General features: G+C 31.5%; 4 protein-coding genes across 4 annotated transcripts; 2 read left to right on the top strand and 2 right to left on the bottom strand.

Annotated features, from left to right (window-relative positions):
- Nucleotides 1–273: 273 nt before the first annotated feature.
- LOC125064964 (uncharacterized protein DDB_G0286591-like) lies at nucleotides 274–3,691 on the bottom strand. Its single transcript, XM_047672322.1, has one exon. It carries the CDS (start codon nucleotides 3,665–3,667, stop codon nucleotides 434–436), a length of 3,234 nt encoding a protein of 1,077 aa, XP_047528278.1. The 5' UTR covers nucleotides 3,668–3,691; the 3' UTR covers nucleotides 274–433.
- A 4,663-nt stretch (nucleotides 3,692–8,354) lies between these two features.
- Nucleotides 8,355–9,257, bottom strand: LOC125064827. Its single transcript, XM_047672073.1, has one exon. It carries the CDS (start codon nucleotides 9,194–9,196, stop codon nucleotides 8,450–8,452), a length of 747 nt encoding a protein of 248 aa, XP_047528029.1. The 5' UTR covers nucleotides 9,197–9,257; the 3' UTR covers nucleotides 8,355–8,449.
- A 2,826-nt stretch (nucleotides 9,258–12,083) lies between these two features.
- Nucleotides 12,084–12,926, top strand: LOC125064838. The gene has a single exon (XM_047672098.1). The coding sequence runs from the start codon at nucleotides 12,102–12,104 to the stop codon at nucleotides 12,819–12,821; it is 720 nt and encodes a 239-aa protein (XP_047528054.1). The 5' UTR covers nucleotides 12,084–12,101; the 3' UTR covers nucleotides 12,822–12,926.
- Nucleotides 12,927–13,980: 1,054 nt separating this feature from the next.
- On the top strand, nucleotides 13,981–16,865 carry LOC125064575 (pescadillo homolog). Its single transcript, XM_047671685.1, has 6 exons — nucleotides 13,981–14,146; nucleotides 14,242–14,475; nucleotides 14,550–14,921; nucleotides 15,048–15,771; nucleotides 16,041–16,237; nucleotides 16,562–16,865. Exons 1-6 carry the CDS (start codon nucleotides 14,123–14,125, stop codon nucleotides 16,835–16,837), a joined length of 1,827 nt encoding a protein of 608 aa, XP_047527641.1. The 5' UTR covers nucleotides 13,981–14,122; the 3' UTR covers nucleotides 16,838–16,865.
- Nucleotides 16,866–16,892: the final 27 nt, after the last annotated feature.

Below are 16,892 nucleotides of genomic sequence, written 5' to 3'. Positions count from 1 at the left end.
AACAATAATGACATTAAAAAAGTATAATTTCGACTCGATCTCATCGATAATCTCAATAAAATATTACTTATTTTATTAAGATTTTCAAATAAATATGTCCTAAAATAAATTAAAGGTAATAAATTTAATAACAATCTTTAATGTAGAACCATAAGAGTTACTAATCATAAATATAAATTTCTTTATCGTTTATTTATCAGTTTGGTTATTAATAATTATTTTAATAAGTTATTAATAATTATATTATTAGAAATAGTCAATAAAAATCGTGTATGGTACAGTTATATTTTTATTAAGCATTTGTGATGCATTTAGTACTAAAACTAATATAAGAAATACAAATTTCGTTATACAAACACTGTATTGCTTATCTGCATCTTATTTATACCAAATTAATTCATAAAACCTGTCATTAATACAAGATCAATTTAGTTTATTGTTTGAATGTTTTCAATGGTTTATGTACTTTAACATTGTTTAGTCCTTCAATGTTATTAGCATCACGTTTCATATAGTACATTAAATCGTCTCCTGCTCTATACGCTGGTGCTGAATTGCCTGTAGGGTGAGCTTTAGCTAAACTCCCAGACACAACCGATGGAGAACAGCTCAATAATAATGGAATACCACAACCAGTATTTGCTTCAGAGAATACGCCTATTGCCCCCGGACTAGAATTGGCGATGGGTAGACTTGCTGAATAGCTTGATCTTGCCAAACCATGATGATGGTGGTGATGATGATGACCCAATGGTATATCACTATCTCTCATACTAATATGCATGCTTGGTTGCATTGAATTATCCATATCATATGGCTTAGCATGTTTCATCATATGTAAATGTTCATGCATTCTCGGTCTCATAGGAAATATGTCATGACTGCTATCTAAATCAAAATTATCATTAAATCTATTAGTGGGTATGTGCTCATGTAAATGATCACTCATATGTTGTTCACTGTGAAGTTCTGCGGCACCATCAAATGTTTGTGCTAAATTTTCATTGTGTTGTTTTTCTTGAGCCCAGTGCATTAAATGAGAGTCATGAAGCTCATGACTGTCAGTGAATGCTTGTCCTAAATTTGAATCTTCAGTTATTCGCATATGCATTGGTTCTTTATGTTGTCCGGTTTGGAACATATTAGTTTTCATCATTGTTGGAAACTTGTGTCCATTGTTAAATTCTGAACTTCCTTTAAATTCCTGTAAATCTTTATGTTGTTTTTCTTGAGCCCAACGTAACATAAATGGATCAGCTAAATGTTGACTATCAGACAACTCATGTCCTTTATTAGAGTTTTCTGTGACTCGCATACTTTGATGTCTATTGAGTTCGGTCTGTCCGTTTTTTAATCCATTTGTTTTTGTGAAAGTAGGTAAGAGGTGATCATTGTGAAATTCTGCTTCACTTTTAAATTGTTGTGATGAATGATCGATATGTTGTTTCCTAGAGGCTGATGGCATTGAAGGAAAATCATCTAATCTATGGTTTTCTCGTAATAGTTGTTCCATGTTATGAATTTGGTGCATACGAGCGTTCATGTATTCGTTCATTATATGTTGATTTCTAAATTCGTTGGTTTTGGTTGATGGATTAATGGTGTATTCATTATTTGATTCCGAAAACATTTTCAAATGTTGCGGTAAATTTTCATTGAAATGTTTCTCTTCAGCGAAATTCATGAAACGTCGGTCATTTAAGTTATTATGTTCGTTCAAATGTTCTTTTGTATTCATATTTGATAATTGTGTATTTTGCAAATGGGAAACAGATTTTGAAGCTTGCAGCAATTGATCTTTTGGTTCTTTTTCTTTATTCGAATGCATTAAAGGAAAATCTTGCGATTCATGATTTTCATTAAGCAACTGATCCATTCGCATCCTTGAAAATTCATTAGATATATGTTCTGCTTTATGATCAACTGGGATAGACGGCAAAGATTCTTGTACGTTGTCGAGTTGCTCTAGAGGTGCGCGTGCAGTTAATGTTCCAGTTAAATCAGCTTTATCAAGTAACTTTTTATCTGGATTATCTATATTTTTTTGAGTTGACGAGTTAATATTTAACACATTTCGAGAATGAGGATCTTTCATTTCTGCTGATTTTATTGAAGTCATTTTTACGCCACTAGAATGCATATTATCCTTATCTAAAAATTCGGGCTTAATATGGTCCACATTTCTTTGTTCTGTTTCACTTACATCTGAGGATTCACTCAAAGATTGTTTAGCTTCAGTTAAATCTCCTTCGGACTTTGACTTCGCCAAATTTAAATCGTCATTTGTTTTCAAGGTTGATTTATGTTTATGGTGTTCGTCTTGCGAACTTTCGACATGGGAGTCTTTTAAAGTTTTACCCTCAGAGTTTTCAGTATTCTTAGCAGTTAACATGCCGGAACTTATGTCACTGTTCCGTGTTAATGTATTAAAAATGTTATTTTCTACTGGTACAGCAGGTTTTAAATTTTTTGCATCATTATTTTGCCATGATGACATGTCTGTTCCACTTGCAACTTTTTCATCGGGCTTGTGTATTGTTTTCTCATTTTCAAAATTTGATTCCGAATGTTTAGCTGTAATAAAGTGGTCATTTGTGTTAAAACCTAACGGCTTAATATCGTGACCACCTAAAGTCTTATCAAAAACATTATCGCTTGTCAAACTTTCACTGTGTAGTTTCATTTTTGATTCTTTATGATCTGTTGTGGAAACAAACATGTCATCCTCTGCATTTGTGTTATGTTCTTCCTTTGATTTTAAATTAAGATTTTTATTATTATCATCGTTTACTGCCTTCATGGATTGTGTACTGCTTTGATCTTTTTGTTGGCCATCTAACATTGCATTTTCGTATTTCATTACATTTTGTTTGTCAAATTTGAAGGCATCTTCTATATTTCTAGGAATCTCAACATTTTTGTAAATATTTCTTACGGATTCTTTCCATTCCGCTATTGCTTCTGCGTCGCTAGATTTCGGCACTTGGCTTTCTTCTTTTTTTAGATCATTTAATTGAAAATCGATTGATTCGATATTACCGATGTTCTTTTGAATATGTTCTAAAGCGCTTTTTGCCATTTCAATATCTTGCTGCAATGACATATCTGATTCTAAGTGTTCCTTAGAATTACTCAACTTTCCTGTATTTTGTTCCATTTTTAGTAGATCTTTTTGCAATTTTTCTACAGCATCTCTTGCCATTTTAATGCTATTTTCCATTTCTTTGTCTGAAATATTTTCATGTGGACGTTCCAATGAAAGAGTTTTAACATTAGTAGATTGAGAATCCAATGAAGGTTCATTGTCACATAGTTTTACTTTAAATTGCTTTCTACAATTTTCAGTAGGATCAGCATGTGCCATTTCTTCATCGGAATCCCGGTAAACGTGATATCCCAATTTCTTCTTGATAATAATCGGTTTTCTAAAACCAGGTTTCGTTTTATCTAAGGATAATGATTCTGTCTTTTGACTGTTACGGTTTTGTAAAATTTCCTTGCCATCATTAGCTGCCGATTCTTGTAGAGCGTCATGTAGAGGTGACTTTTTCTCCCGTATGATTCTCTCAGGAACATCTTCAATTACCGTTTCGAAATTTTTTCGAGGTAATGATGGTACCGCAATCGTTATCGTTACCAAAGAACATAGCACAATGAAAGTCTTCATGGTCGTGCTATCTTGAATGTGATGTAAAAATCCTCCCGCTCATGGCATTTATACAGAAATATTCAATTAACATATCCGCAAAATAAAACAAAACAAAACGTGCCAATGACTGTTACTCATAACAAACGCTTAGGTAGCATCTTCCGCATGACGGAACTGCATTATTTTCTTTAGTAGGTACTAAAAATACTAACTCTAATCTTCGATTCCGTCCATATTTTTTGTTTTTCATGGAAAACATGTTATTTGTATACCTATTTGCAAGTCTAAGGCCTCGATTTGAAATTTATTATGATTGACTTAGGTTCTTAGCTCACGTTATTTATAACAATGCCTTAACATATAAATTTGATTGAATTATTTAATTTCAACAAATAGTAAAGATAAAAATCCAACATTTGCCCAGCACATATTAATTATAGCTATTAATATTTATTTAGGGTTTAATTAGAAAAATAATATATAAGTATTTTTAAATACATTTTGAAATCGATAATGAATATAGTAAATAATTAAAGTTTATTTAACACTTTGAATACCATTATTGGACTAGGTGCATCCAAATAATGTTTTACTGTTCAATTGAGCCATTTAAGTAAAGTATGGGGCGTAACTTCAATTCCATGATAACACGTTGGTGGTATTTGAAATGGTTTACTCATATCAACTACAAATCTTCGAAATAAAACAATATAGACTATCTTGATGGTCTAGTGGAAAGGTCATAAATTAGCATATCAAATCAATGCAAAAACCAAGTTTCAAAGTTAAGTATTTGATCCTGAGATCAAAGACGTGATCGGAACACTGATAAGTTATTTCGGTTTTTCGGTCAATAAGTTCTCAATAGCAGCCCACGCGTTTGCAAGTTGGTTCTCTTGCCCTTGAACTCATCCCTGTCGTTTCGTAGAGACTAGAGAACACCTACACGTGCATACCCTTGGATTAATATCTACTGCACAGCCAATTACCGATATGGTGATAATAATAATAATAATTAAAAACAAAATTTCTAGTAAATAAAATATTATGTAATTTCCATTACCGATATCCACAATTACCGATATGGTGATAATAATAATTAAAAACAAAATTTCTAGTAAATAAAATATTATGTAATTTCAGTATATCCAGATGTCAAAATAAAATCACGTTTGACAATAACGGTCCAATCTCTATATATTTTTTACAATGCCCCGCAATCATCCAATTGTTTTTCTAGTGACAGTTCAATCTCTTTTAAAATAAGCAATAGTTTTATATGCCAGTATTCAATGTTTTGCCATATAAAATAATATTGATTAAAATTTTACAAATTGTTGATCAATTAATTACAATAATAATTGTATTTATAATAAAGTAAATTTAATAGTTTATGATATATTCATAATATGTAATAATAATGTGATATAATTAATTATAGTTTTTAATTTTATAATTATATAGAATCAAATGCAATTCCACCGTATTGGAGGCAAGGGTTACTCGCTAACAATTACTAATGTATAAAATCGCACTCTGAAAAGTACAAGAAAATGTCCGATGAAACTTTTCCGAAATTCTTATCAACTCATACAAACACATTCAATTCTTGATTGGCTAATAAATAGATGACTTATAGACTTCAAATAAACACATAGATATTGTTGTGTTCAGAGAATATTCGAAGTCGCTTCATTTAATTTATATTTATTATTTAATAATATCCTGCAACGTGTTCTTAAATAAGCACTGGAATAAGTCCTCTCATTTGATAGTCACATAGTCACCGCAAATTTCGAAAATGAATTTTCGTTGAAAACTGGACTTATTGTTGTCTAAAAGGTGCCATAGTCAATTTAGTATAACATCACATCGAGTTTACCAGCGGACGATCAACTTCGCGCTTCTAACGATAACTCTTTTGTCAAATTATGATAATTAGTTCAACAGGTATATTTCCATACACCGAATCAGAAAACACTTAAACACACATAGCCTGCTGTTTTTTTTGCACATAATCAGTTGCAATTTTGAAACATAGGCTGATATGATGATGATAGTCTGATATGATATAACGGACATGGTTGGTCTCTACAAACATACAACAAGTGAGTGAGTTTTTCAGGATATTCCAGAAATCCGTTTACATACATAACGCTAACATAATCTTCATACCATAAAAACATTTGGAAATATAATACAATTCTTTAATTATGACGTTTTGCGATCCTCAAACCCGCAAGTGTTACCGTAACGGCCAGCTACTGTGGCACTGTACATATTGTTATTAGATGTCATTGATAACAATTTATGTAGATGTAGTGTTTATTTATTCAAAACGAAACCCTATGGAAGATTGGGTTTCAAGTAAATACAGTATACGTATATCGTGATTATACCCTACATTTTTGTAATAAACATTCATATAAAATCTTAACCACAATAGATTTATATATTAGTACATCGAATCCTCTTTTATTTCAGTGATTCAAAGATTTACTGAAAAATAGCAGGACAAAAACACGCTACTTCATTGCAAGAACTCATAACCTTAATAAAAATAAATAAAGTGTTAGTTGTACAAAATCTGGTATAGAGATTTCTGAGAATAATTTTGTGTCGTAATACGTTTCGTACCAATAATAAGTTCATGTGTCCGCTTCAGCTGCGGAATTCAAGGATTTCATAAAGAGGACACACGTAATACCGACGAAGCAAATACCGTTGCTATTGTGAAGAATACAGCTAAATTTGCATTTTTGATACTTCGATACCACAAACACGTACAATGATGCACGGTTCATAGACTTTTTTTTAATATTTATATAAATATGGATTTGAGTTGTAGTTTATTATTTATAAGAAATATAGTACTTCATGTGAAATTTGTAAATATTATATAGAATGCAAAAAAAACGACTTGCAACGTTTTAGTTTATTATCTATTACATTAACCACTGTCAGTATTTTTTTAAATATATGTATGTTTTGGTTCATTGTATTGTTTCAGTAGGTATGCATATACTGGCACAAATGCATATACATACTTCTTTTTTTAAAAAGATAGATCGATCACGAGAAATAATGAGACGATTGGAGGTTATTAAAAATAGATTTGTTGGAGAATTATTATAAAACGTGATTTTATTTTGTCATCTTAAACTAATGAAACTACAATTTCAAATTACAAGTTCGTTTAATTTAACTAATATGACTTTGTATTTTTTGTGAAATGTTGAAAAAGAGTAACTACTGATTTTCTTGCTGTTCTTCTCGGTAGAATCTGCTTTCCGAGTCGGTGGTAGCTTCGCTTAAAATAGTTTGTTTAATAACCTTTCAAAAGTGCTCGTAAATGCCTACTTGAATAAAGTTTGATTTTGATTTTGATTTAGATAATTAAAGAGAAATTATGCTTGATTGCCTGGATTTGAACCTGCAATCTTTCTTTAAATACTATAATGCTTGAGCCCAGTCATTTTGCATTTTCTTGCATTATGACCATAATATTTTAACGTATTTATTATCAGAGAATTTATTTTACATAGTTGATCATTAGGTTTCATTTAAATTATGAGCAACATGTCATCTGTTGAGTACTTATTGAATCACTCTATATAGCTTAGAATTTTTAATGTAAGTATTAAATGTTTTTAAAAAATTAGACGTGAATATTGACCGAATAATTGAAGTACCATACCCGGGCAAGCAACATTGCCCAGTGTTTTTAAAAATATCATCTCGTGACTCAGGTGAAACGTGGAGAGGAAACTTTGATTAGTTGGATGAAAATCTGACATTTTACATTATTTTTTACATTAACAGCCTGTAAATTTTCCACAGCTGTGCTAAGGCCTCCTCTCCCTTTGAGGAGAAGGTTTGGAGCATATTCCACGACGCTGCTCCAATGCGGGTTGGTGAAATACACATGTGGCATAATTTCGTTGAAATTAGACACATGCAGATTACTTCACGGTGTTTTCTTTCACTACCGAGCACGAAATACATTATAACCATAAATTCACATGAACATTCATCACATAAAAATTCAGTGGTGATTGCCTGAGTTTGAACCCGAAATCATCGGTTAAGATGCACGCGTTCTAACCATCACGGCTCTGTGGTCATATCAAATCTGATATACATATATCTTCCGTATTCATCAGCTGCGAATAACGATGAAATAAGCTCTGAACCTTCTCCCTCAATGGAGTATACTTTGGCCGTGCAGTGGCATAATTACAAGCTGTTACTTAAAAGCAAAAATCTTACGTACATACTACGTCTTACTTATATACTTATCAGTACAATCTCGTTAGATATAAATATAACTATATATTTAATAGTTCTGTTTTTGTAAAGAGAAATAAAAATTAATTTTTTGACCTTTCATTCGATTCACCTTTCGAATGTGAAAATGTGTCGTCAATTAAAATCTAATAATACTCAGTACTCATATAGGGAGATGCCATCAATTTTGGTGGATTCAATTCTTTATCTGATTTTTTAGCTGTTGTTTTTTAATTAAATAATCAATTCCTATAAATCATTTTTATTTTGTTTGATAAAGAAATAGCTATGTGATTTTAATATATATATATATTATGAAGTGGTTGAATTCCTATTTTTTTTTAATTTTGTAATGATAGAAATCATATTTTTTTTTATTTGTTTAGTAATCTTAACATCCAAACGAATAAAAGAAACATCATATGTTACTTAATTTTTTTATTTATAAATGTATAAACACTCCTCACAATTTTATGAAACAAATTTCTTAAAAAATATTTATAACTTATACCATCAAGACATTTTACTATTATGAACATTACTACTACTGATTGAACTTGATATACTGGAATGATCCTTTGCTGTCTGTTCCCCGTGGATTCCGTGTAGGTAATGACCAGTACTGCCGTAAGGGTCTGTAGGTTTTCCCGCCACTGGAGTTGGATTATCGTAGCCAAATTTTGTTTCAGGACTAACTATACGACCAGTAACTATAGACGGCGAACAGCTGAAGAGTAGCGGAATATTACAGCCATCGACGTTTGCATTTTGAAAAACAGCTGTCCTAACTGGATTCATCATTTGTCCATTTAAACCACCCATATTAGCATGATTCATAGCTATGTAGGAAGGAGCTGATCTAAACATGTTACCCATTGGTGTTTGATTCATAAACTCCGAGTCTGAATATCTCATAATTTCTCGATCATCTTTGTAAGCATCTTCAGCACGGTACCAATACGCCGGATAGTCTGGATGTCCATAATCACTGGTGAAATATCTTGGATGCGTAGAGACAATGTTATTTTGATATGTAGCGTCAGGGACAAACGATGCTACTTGTGTATTCGATGCACTGGCCGCAGCACACGGTGACACAGCATAGAAAGCATTATTCAATCGCTTGTCACGTTGATAATCTGCTTGGCCATTGTCTATATCTAAGTATCCAGGTCCTTTAGGAACATCTTCGGCAACGGGTGCCGAATGCACCAACGTTCCTAAAAGCACACATGCCACCGCCCGAAACACAATCTTCATTATCTTAATTCTTTGCGAATGAAATACTCAATCGTAATTTGAGTCATATTTATACATGTTATTGCAATATTTTTTAGGTAACACAAACATCGGCAACAATAAATACAAGTTAATCAATAAATTGTAAGGCGACATTTGGTCGCGTTTTTTTGCAAACTCATAGTATTTCGCACGTTGTTGGAACTCATAACATTTTTGATGAAATCGAATATTTTATTATTACGCATGCATCTATTATCACATTAAATAAAGTGAATCTACACAATACGTACAATAATGCAAGTAATTACAACAAAACCTATATTTGAATGTATTGTATATTGTTACCTAGAATACCAGAAAGTTATTGCTCATTTATAAAATATTGTTTAGTACAAATTACAATATTCATATTTTATATTGAAGCAGAAATGTAGATCCCTTACGTGTTTCATTTTATTGAGTAATAAAAATTAGGAACTTACACGTTTATTGTAGTTGGAGTTTTGAGAGTTGAATTTAGATGGTTTTTTTAAAATAATTTTTTTAATAAATTTTGTAACATCACAAAGTATCGACTAAGTTTAAAATGTTAAGACAATTATAAAAAATCCCCAAAAGATATTAAGTAAATGTCTTCCGGTTCGGTTTAAAACTTACCAGGACAGTGATGAATCAAAACACAGTTTTTGCTATATTCATCCTTGATGTAACCGGCAGAACATCGACACCCCACTTTGCATTCCCATTTTAGAGAGCAAAGGGCCCCGTTTGATGCTAAAAGTTTTATATTAATACAAGTTGGTGGACATTTCCATCCACATAGTGTAAATTCTTCATTTTTACGTAAACATGCCGATGTTTTGAAAGTTAGTACAACTCTTATCGAAAATACTACGCATAAAATATAAGTAAACATTGTAAGAAAAAATATTGTTATTTTACCTCCTCTATACAAGAAATTACATTTTTTATCACTTTCATTTTTTTTTTGGATAAAAATATTCGTAGAATTTTTTGCCATAAACATATGTATTTTATTTACTTAAAACTATTAGAGTATACTTTATTCAAGTTGTCTGTAAGGATTTTTGAATATTTTAATAAGTATTAATATTGTCTATATATATTATTAGTCTATATACCTGCTGATGTAACGAGAATGAGGTTATGGAATACGAAACCTATTGGAATATTTAATAAGTTATATAATATTTTAAGTACAATTTTAAAGACATATGTCACATAACAATTGCGTTTTAAATTTGTCCTAAATGTCCATAAACCCTTTTGAGTATCAACAGCGAATGGGTAATATTTTGAGTATCTTTAATGTGTTCAACATTATATAAGAGAGCTCAAGTTTACCAATTAATATTTTTAAGTACCCAACAATAAACAGTAACAGATCCTTAATAGACCACAACTGAGAAAGCGGCCGAATATTCTGTTATGGTTTGGTTCAGAGCTCATTCTACCACAATCCATTATACTCGGCGTATGTGCAAGAGCCAAAAACATGATATCAATTATATTACAGGTAAAGAGGAAAGATTTGTATGTATGTAATCAGTACTTTGAAACTACTATACAAGATTTATACAGTAATTTATTTTAATTCATATTTGTATATATTTAAGGACTTAATGTTAATAATTCTTAACTACTATTAGTAAGGTATTTCAGTAATAATTAAATTTCAATATATACTTATATACTCACAATCTGAATTATTTAATAAATAAAATTTAATATTTTTTTTGTGTCGTCAGTGAACTGGCCCTGGAATATGGGCCTCCTGATGGCAAACGGTCACCACTGCCCATAGACGCTGGCGCCGTAAGAAATTTTTACGTTTCCTTACATCGCCAATACGCCATCAACCTTGAAAACTGAGGTGTGAAGTCCACGAGGCGCATACGAGATATACAAAGGATATTTTGATCTTCATATCCTTTGAGATTTTATGATATCAGTATCATCGGATGCTTGATTAATATGTACGCAGATTGCAAATGGGTCACCCGATGGTAATTTGTCCCAACTGCCCATTGCCATTGGCGCTGTAAGAAATATTAACACTTCTTACGTCACCAATGCGCCATAAACTATGCGTAGTAGTATTCCCTTGAGTACACTGGCAGTTTTGTTGTTTGGCGGTACAATCATTGTATGTGATACGTCTTATACTTTCAAATAACACTGCAGACATAAAAATATATATTAATTCTACGAAAACGAGCTGCTAGGGGTATAGGTAACATTTGTACTAGAGATTTTCTTTTATAAGAATATTTTTACGATTGAGAATACTTACGGTAGCGTCACAATATATTTATACAATGGATATAAACAATAACAAAGATCCTCGATAAAATCTACATCCCGTACCGCTATTAGTATTAAATTAATCTTGTAAATGTGTAAACGTCCATTTGAATAAAGTATATTTTTAATTTTGAGTAGTATTTTTCTAAAGAAAAAAAGTTATTGCAAATAAGATTCTATATGCAACTTTTAGATTGAAGAAACATAAAAAGATTTTTTTTTGCTTTTTCCCGCTCGGAAAGTTGAAATTATCAACTTGTGTCTACAATAATATGCACATAAACCTTTCTCTTGAATAATTATGTTTATTAAAACCGCATTTAAATATACAAACCTACCTGGTTTTTTTTACCAATTGTGTTTACAATGAAAATTAATAGCTAAATAAAAAAAAAAATCCATTGTGCTTATCTAATGATCTCATAACGTGACAAAATGGCAACAGGTAAAATAAGAAAACGTGTCTTAATTAAAATCTTCATTATCAATTATCTTTGATCATGACAATTCGTAAAAGAGTTATCTTAATATTTTTATCAACTTCTATATAAAAGACGAAATTTTCTTTTTGATCATAATAATATACGAACTTCTAACCATGTTTAATTCAAAATCTATAGTGCTGATCTTTTCATTTTTGCTTAATTGGTCACAGTGCCACGTTATTTGGGAAACTACTAATTCATTGCAACCCGTTCATGGATTGTATGTGAAACCCTCAGTCGATGGCACTACTGGAGACCTGTACGTTGCAGCTACAGAAGATAACGGAGTCAAATCTCAATGGTTAACTGATCAGCCTGTTAACTTTCTACCAGCAACCACCCAGAACCAGGCCAAAGCAGTCCCTGTGTCATTTACATCGAGTCTCACGAAGACATCTTCACCGAATGAAGAAACAATTACCAGCCAAAGACGAGCTGTTGTTACGAGTCCTACGGTGAGGTACGCATACGCGCTACCTGTACCAGGAGCTGAAGGAAGTTTTGTCGCTCCGTATCCTTATGCTATACCAGCAAACCCTGCGGTGGAAGGATCGAATATTCCATATTGCTCCGATACCCCCGCACAGCCTTATCCTGTTCAGTATTTCTATCCTCCAATGATGTCAGCGATCGCTAGTGCTATGAATGCCTATAAAGAAGGCGATACCGATGGCGGTTCCCAAAATATATCACCACAAACAGCGTCGTATTGGCCTAGTACTTACGGCTATCCTTACCAATACATCATGGTAGATCCCAAAACGTGGTCACAAAGTCAAAATAGTGCACTATCTTCTACGACCACGAGTACAACCAGCAGCGAGAATTCGTAATTTATTAATCAATCAATGAAGTAATAAGTTACCTATTTAAAATAATAATTTTAAGTATTTATTATAATTTATTAATTTGTTGGTTTAATAAATAAAAAAAATTGCCGCCTGTGTTTCATTGTCTTCTTAATACAATAATGACAAATTACAAAATTAATATAAGTCATGTCTCTACTTCCATATATATCGTCGCTACTAAAATGATCTAATAAAGCAAGCAGTCCATTCTGTAATTCTGAATGTTAACTTCGTAATAATCAATATACATAATATAGATAACGTTAAGTATGAATCACATTTATTGATTGAATCTTTATAATATTATATTTAATGTTTTTTTGTATTTGTGCCTCAATCACTCGAAAACACCTGAATATATCGGTAAGAGGCTATGACCAGTCGACGCGAAATCGGCTGCAGATTAATCCTTTTTACGTTTATATTACGCCACCAACTAATCAAACACATAATCTAAGGTGAAATATCCTTTTTAGCTATTATTATACGGGCTCGCTTACCTTACAAAATGGAACACAGCATTGTTGTTGGGCGGTAAAATAATTGAAAAGTAATTGATAACTATCCAAATGGGCTCGCATAAGTCCCGTGGTACAATACACTGCCTACCTTAAATGAATAGGAAGCAAGTTATTAAAAGTTATTATAAATTAAGGATCTTTATTAAATAATTATAATTAGTTTAAACATATTGAACATCCCATTTTTTCTTATGTAACTCCAATTATACTCCAATTCATAGCTGCAAATAAAATTTTAAAACATTATACAATGTAGAGCATATTATATTAATTTACAGTTTTAAGTATTATTTTTCTTTTATTCCATTTTAATCATTAGTACCAATTCAGTCCATATTGTTGGCAATGTTTTTTTTTTGTTTATTTATTTGTAATATGGCAAGGGTATTGGAACATACATCATTGACTTCAGTATTTAATAGAAAAATCTTAATCTCAATAGCAATTTAAATTACACCAGAAGTAGTGAAAAGAAACAGTCTTGAATATTTATTTTTATTTGTTGAATGTTAAACTGTAAACTTATTGATACTAATTATTATTTCCAAACGAAAAAACGAGATCTGTGAAATGACTAATGTCAGTACAAAACATGTGACAAGTGACAACCAAATCTGACAGCGTTCTTTACGTTCTGCGCATGCTTTATTGCAATTGCGCTGCAACCATCATACTGAAAATGTTCATTTATTTCTATATTTAAGAACAGATATATTTAGAAAAATAGTTAATAGTATTTGGTATATTATCCATTAGTTAAAAATGGTTGCCAAGAAAAAGAAGAAGGTATGTTTACTAATAACCAACAATTTTAACACGTGTTGATCAACATTATATTTTGTCATAAAAAACCTTTTGTTAATATAATTAATATATTTTAGTATTCTTCGGGAGAAGGAGCTCAGTTTATGACAAGAAAAGCTGCCTTAAAAAAACTCCAGCTTACCCTTAAAGATTTTCGTCGCATTTGCATTCTAAAAGGCATTTATCCTCGTGAACCTCGTAATCGCAAAAGAGCCCAAAAAGGTGCTGGCGGAATCAAAACCTTATACCACACTAAAGATATTAAGTTCTTGTTACACGAACCAATAATATGGAAGTTGCGAGAATTAAAAGTAAGTGGAGTAATGGACAGATATAATATTATGTACTATTTGTGATCATTATTAATATAATTCTACAATTTTAGGTTTTCCAACAAAAAATTCGCAAAGCTCGTGCTATGCGGGAATATCAAAAGATGAAAAAGTATTTCAGAGACTACCCAGAAATAAACATAGATCACATAGTTAAAGAAAGATACCCAACATTTGTAGATGCTCTGAGAGATCTTGATGACTGTTTGACACTATGCTTCTTGTTTAGTACATTTCCATCACTCAAAAGAGTCCCTCCAGACCAGTCACTTCTCTGTCGAAGATTAACAGTAGAGTTTATGCATGCAGTAATAGCTGCGAAAGCCCTTCGTAAAGTATTTGTTTCAGTTAAAGGATATTATTATCAAGCAGAGCTCGAAGGACAGACAATTACATGGATTGTACCACATCACTTTTCATTCCAAGTAAGTTCTCCGAGCATAAAGACCTTTTTTTACCAAAGTGTTTGCATGCATTGTGGTAAATTCATAAGGTCATAAAATAGCAACAAATTATTATTGTGTAATAAATTACAATCTCTTTCTTTCCAGCCACAAAGTAAAGATGAAGTTGATTTCAAAATAATGTCAACATTTGTAGAGTTCTACATAATGATGCTGGGTTTTGTTAATTTTAAATTATATCATTCTCTAAACCTCGTGTATCCACCAAAACTAACTGCAGCATTTAATGCAGATACAGAAAAAGATCTGGTTGATGAAAGAGTTTATGTATCTGAAAGAATAGCTGCTATGAACATATCTGTTGCTAGAATAGCAGGTGCAAATGAAGTAGAGGAATTGCCAGAGATTGATATTTTCAATACAGAAGATACAGATCCACAGAAACTAGAGGAAGCAAAACTGGAAGCCGAAAAAGTTAAAAAATTGAAGACAATGTTTAAAGGCCTTAAATTCTTCATTAACAGAGAAGTTCCAAGGGAACCTCTGGTATTTATAATTCGTTGTTTTGGTGGTGAAGTGTCTTGGGACAGAAATCATTTTGTCGGAGCCACTTTTGACGAAACAGATGAATCTATTGCTTATCAAATTGTTGATAGACCTACTATGGATAAGCAATATCTCTCCCGGTATTATATTCAACCACAATGGGTCTTTGACAGTGTCAATACAAGATCTTTGCTGCCTATAAATAAATACTTAATGGGCGCTGTCTTGCCACCACATCTGTCACCATTTGTTGATAAGACGAAAGATCAAGTTTACATACCTCCTGAGGCGAGAGCACTTAATGATCCTAATTTCAAACCCTTAAGTAAGTTTCATCATGATTATTTTAAAATGTTATGCTTATGTACTATGAAGGTTTAAATGTCTAATCTTTCCAACATTGTTAAGCAATAGGCTCTTAAAAACAATTTTAATAATATTACCAAAAAAACTTATGATTTTTTCTATTGTTTTCAAGTTTTTTTTTTTCTTAATATATGGGGAATTAAGTATGACTCTCCATAATTATATTAATTATATGTAAGAAAATTTAGCCTAACTTAAAGATATACTAATAATATATTTATTGCACAGGTGAAGATGGTCCTTCAGAAGAAGAAATAGAGGAAGACAGTGAAGAAGAAAAAGAAGAGAAGGAGGAAAGTGAAGACGAAGATGCTGAAAAAGCACTCACAAAACAATATCAACAAGAAGTTGAACAGGATTCACAGTCTGAAGACGAAAGTGATGATGATATTGATCCAGAGAAAAAGAAACTAGCCAAGGAAAAGGTAAACAGAAAGCTTAATTTTAATAAGAGAAAATTGGTTTGCCGAAACTACTCTTACTTTTATTACTTTCTTTTAGTTTTTAATCTAAAATATTTTATCGGAACTATTTGTGAATTAATATTTTGACCTTGTTTATATTATAAAATATGGACAAGTTATTGTATTAACAAATATATTTATAAAAAAAACTTATATTTATCCAGCTTTCAATGATGTATATTATTTTATATTACATAATGAAACTTGAATAATTATCTCTATTTATTATAAATGTTCACTTTATATGGTAAACACTAAGTATCTGACTGTCTTTATTCATTTCAGAAAAAAGCCATGGCTGTTACTACTGGTGTCACATTCAAAGAAAATCCTTATCAAAAAGAAATAGAAGATAAGCAAGCATTCCGATTAAGAGAAAAACTTGTAAGGAAGAAACACAGGAACCTGTATAAGAGCATGAAGGCAGGACAAGAGAAAAGGAAGAAGGACATCTGGCTTCTGAGGAAAAAGAGGCGTCTGCATGACGAAAAAGTTAAAGAAGAAAAGAAAGTAGAAAAACGTAAGCAAAAAATGCAGATGTTAGAAGCTGCTTCAACATAATTTAAAAATAAATAAACTTCACTGTAAATTATGTTTTATTTGCATTTCTCACTTA

Source organism: Vanessa atalanta, chromosome 6 (assembly GCF_905147765.1).
Source record: "Vanessa atalanta chromosome 6, ilVanAtal1.2, whole genome shotgun sequence".
Taxonomy (NCBI): domain Eukaryota; kingdom Metazoa; phylum Arthropoda; class Insecta; order Lepidoptera; family Nymphalidae; genus Vanessa; species Vanessa atalanta.
Note: the sequence above shows the minus strand (reverse complement) of the source record. Positions and strands in the feature narration are given on the sequence as shown.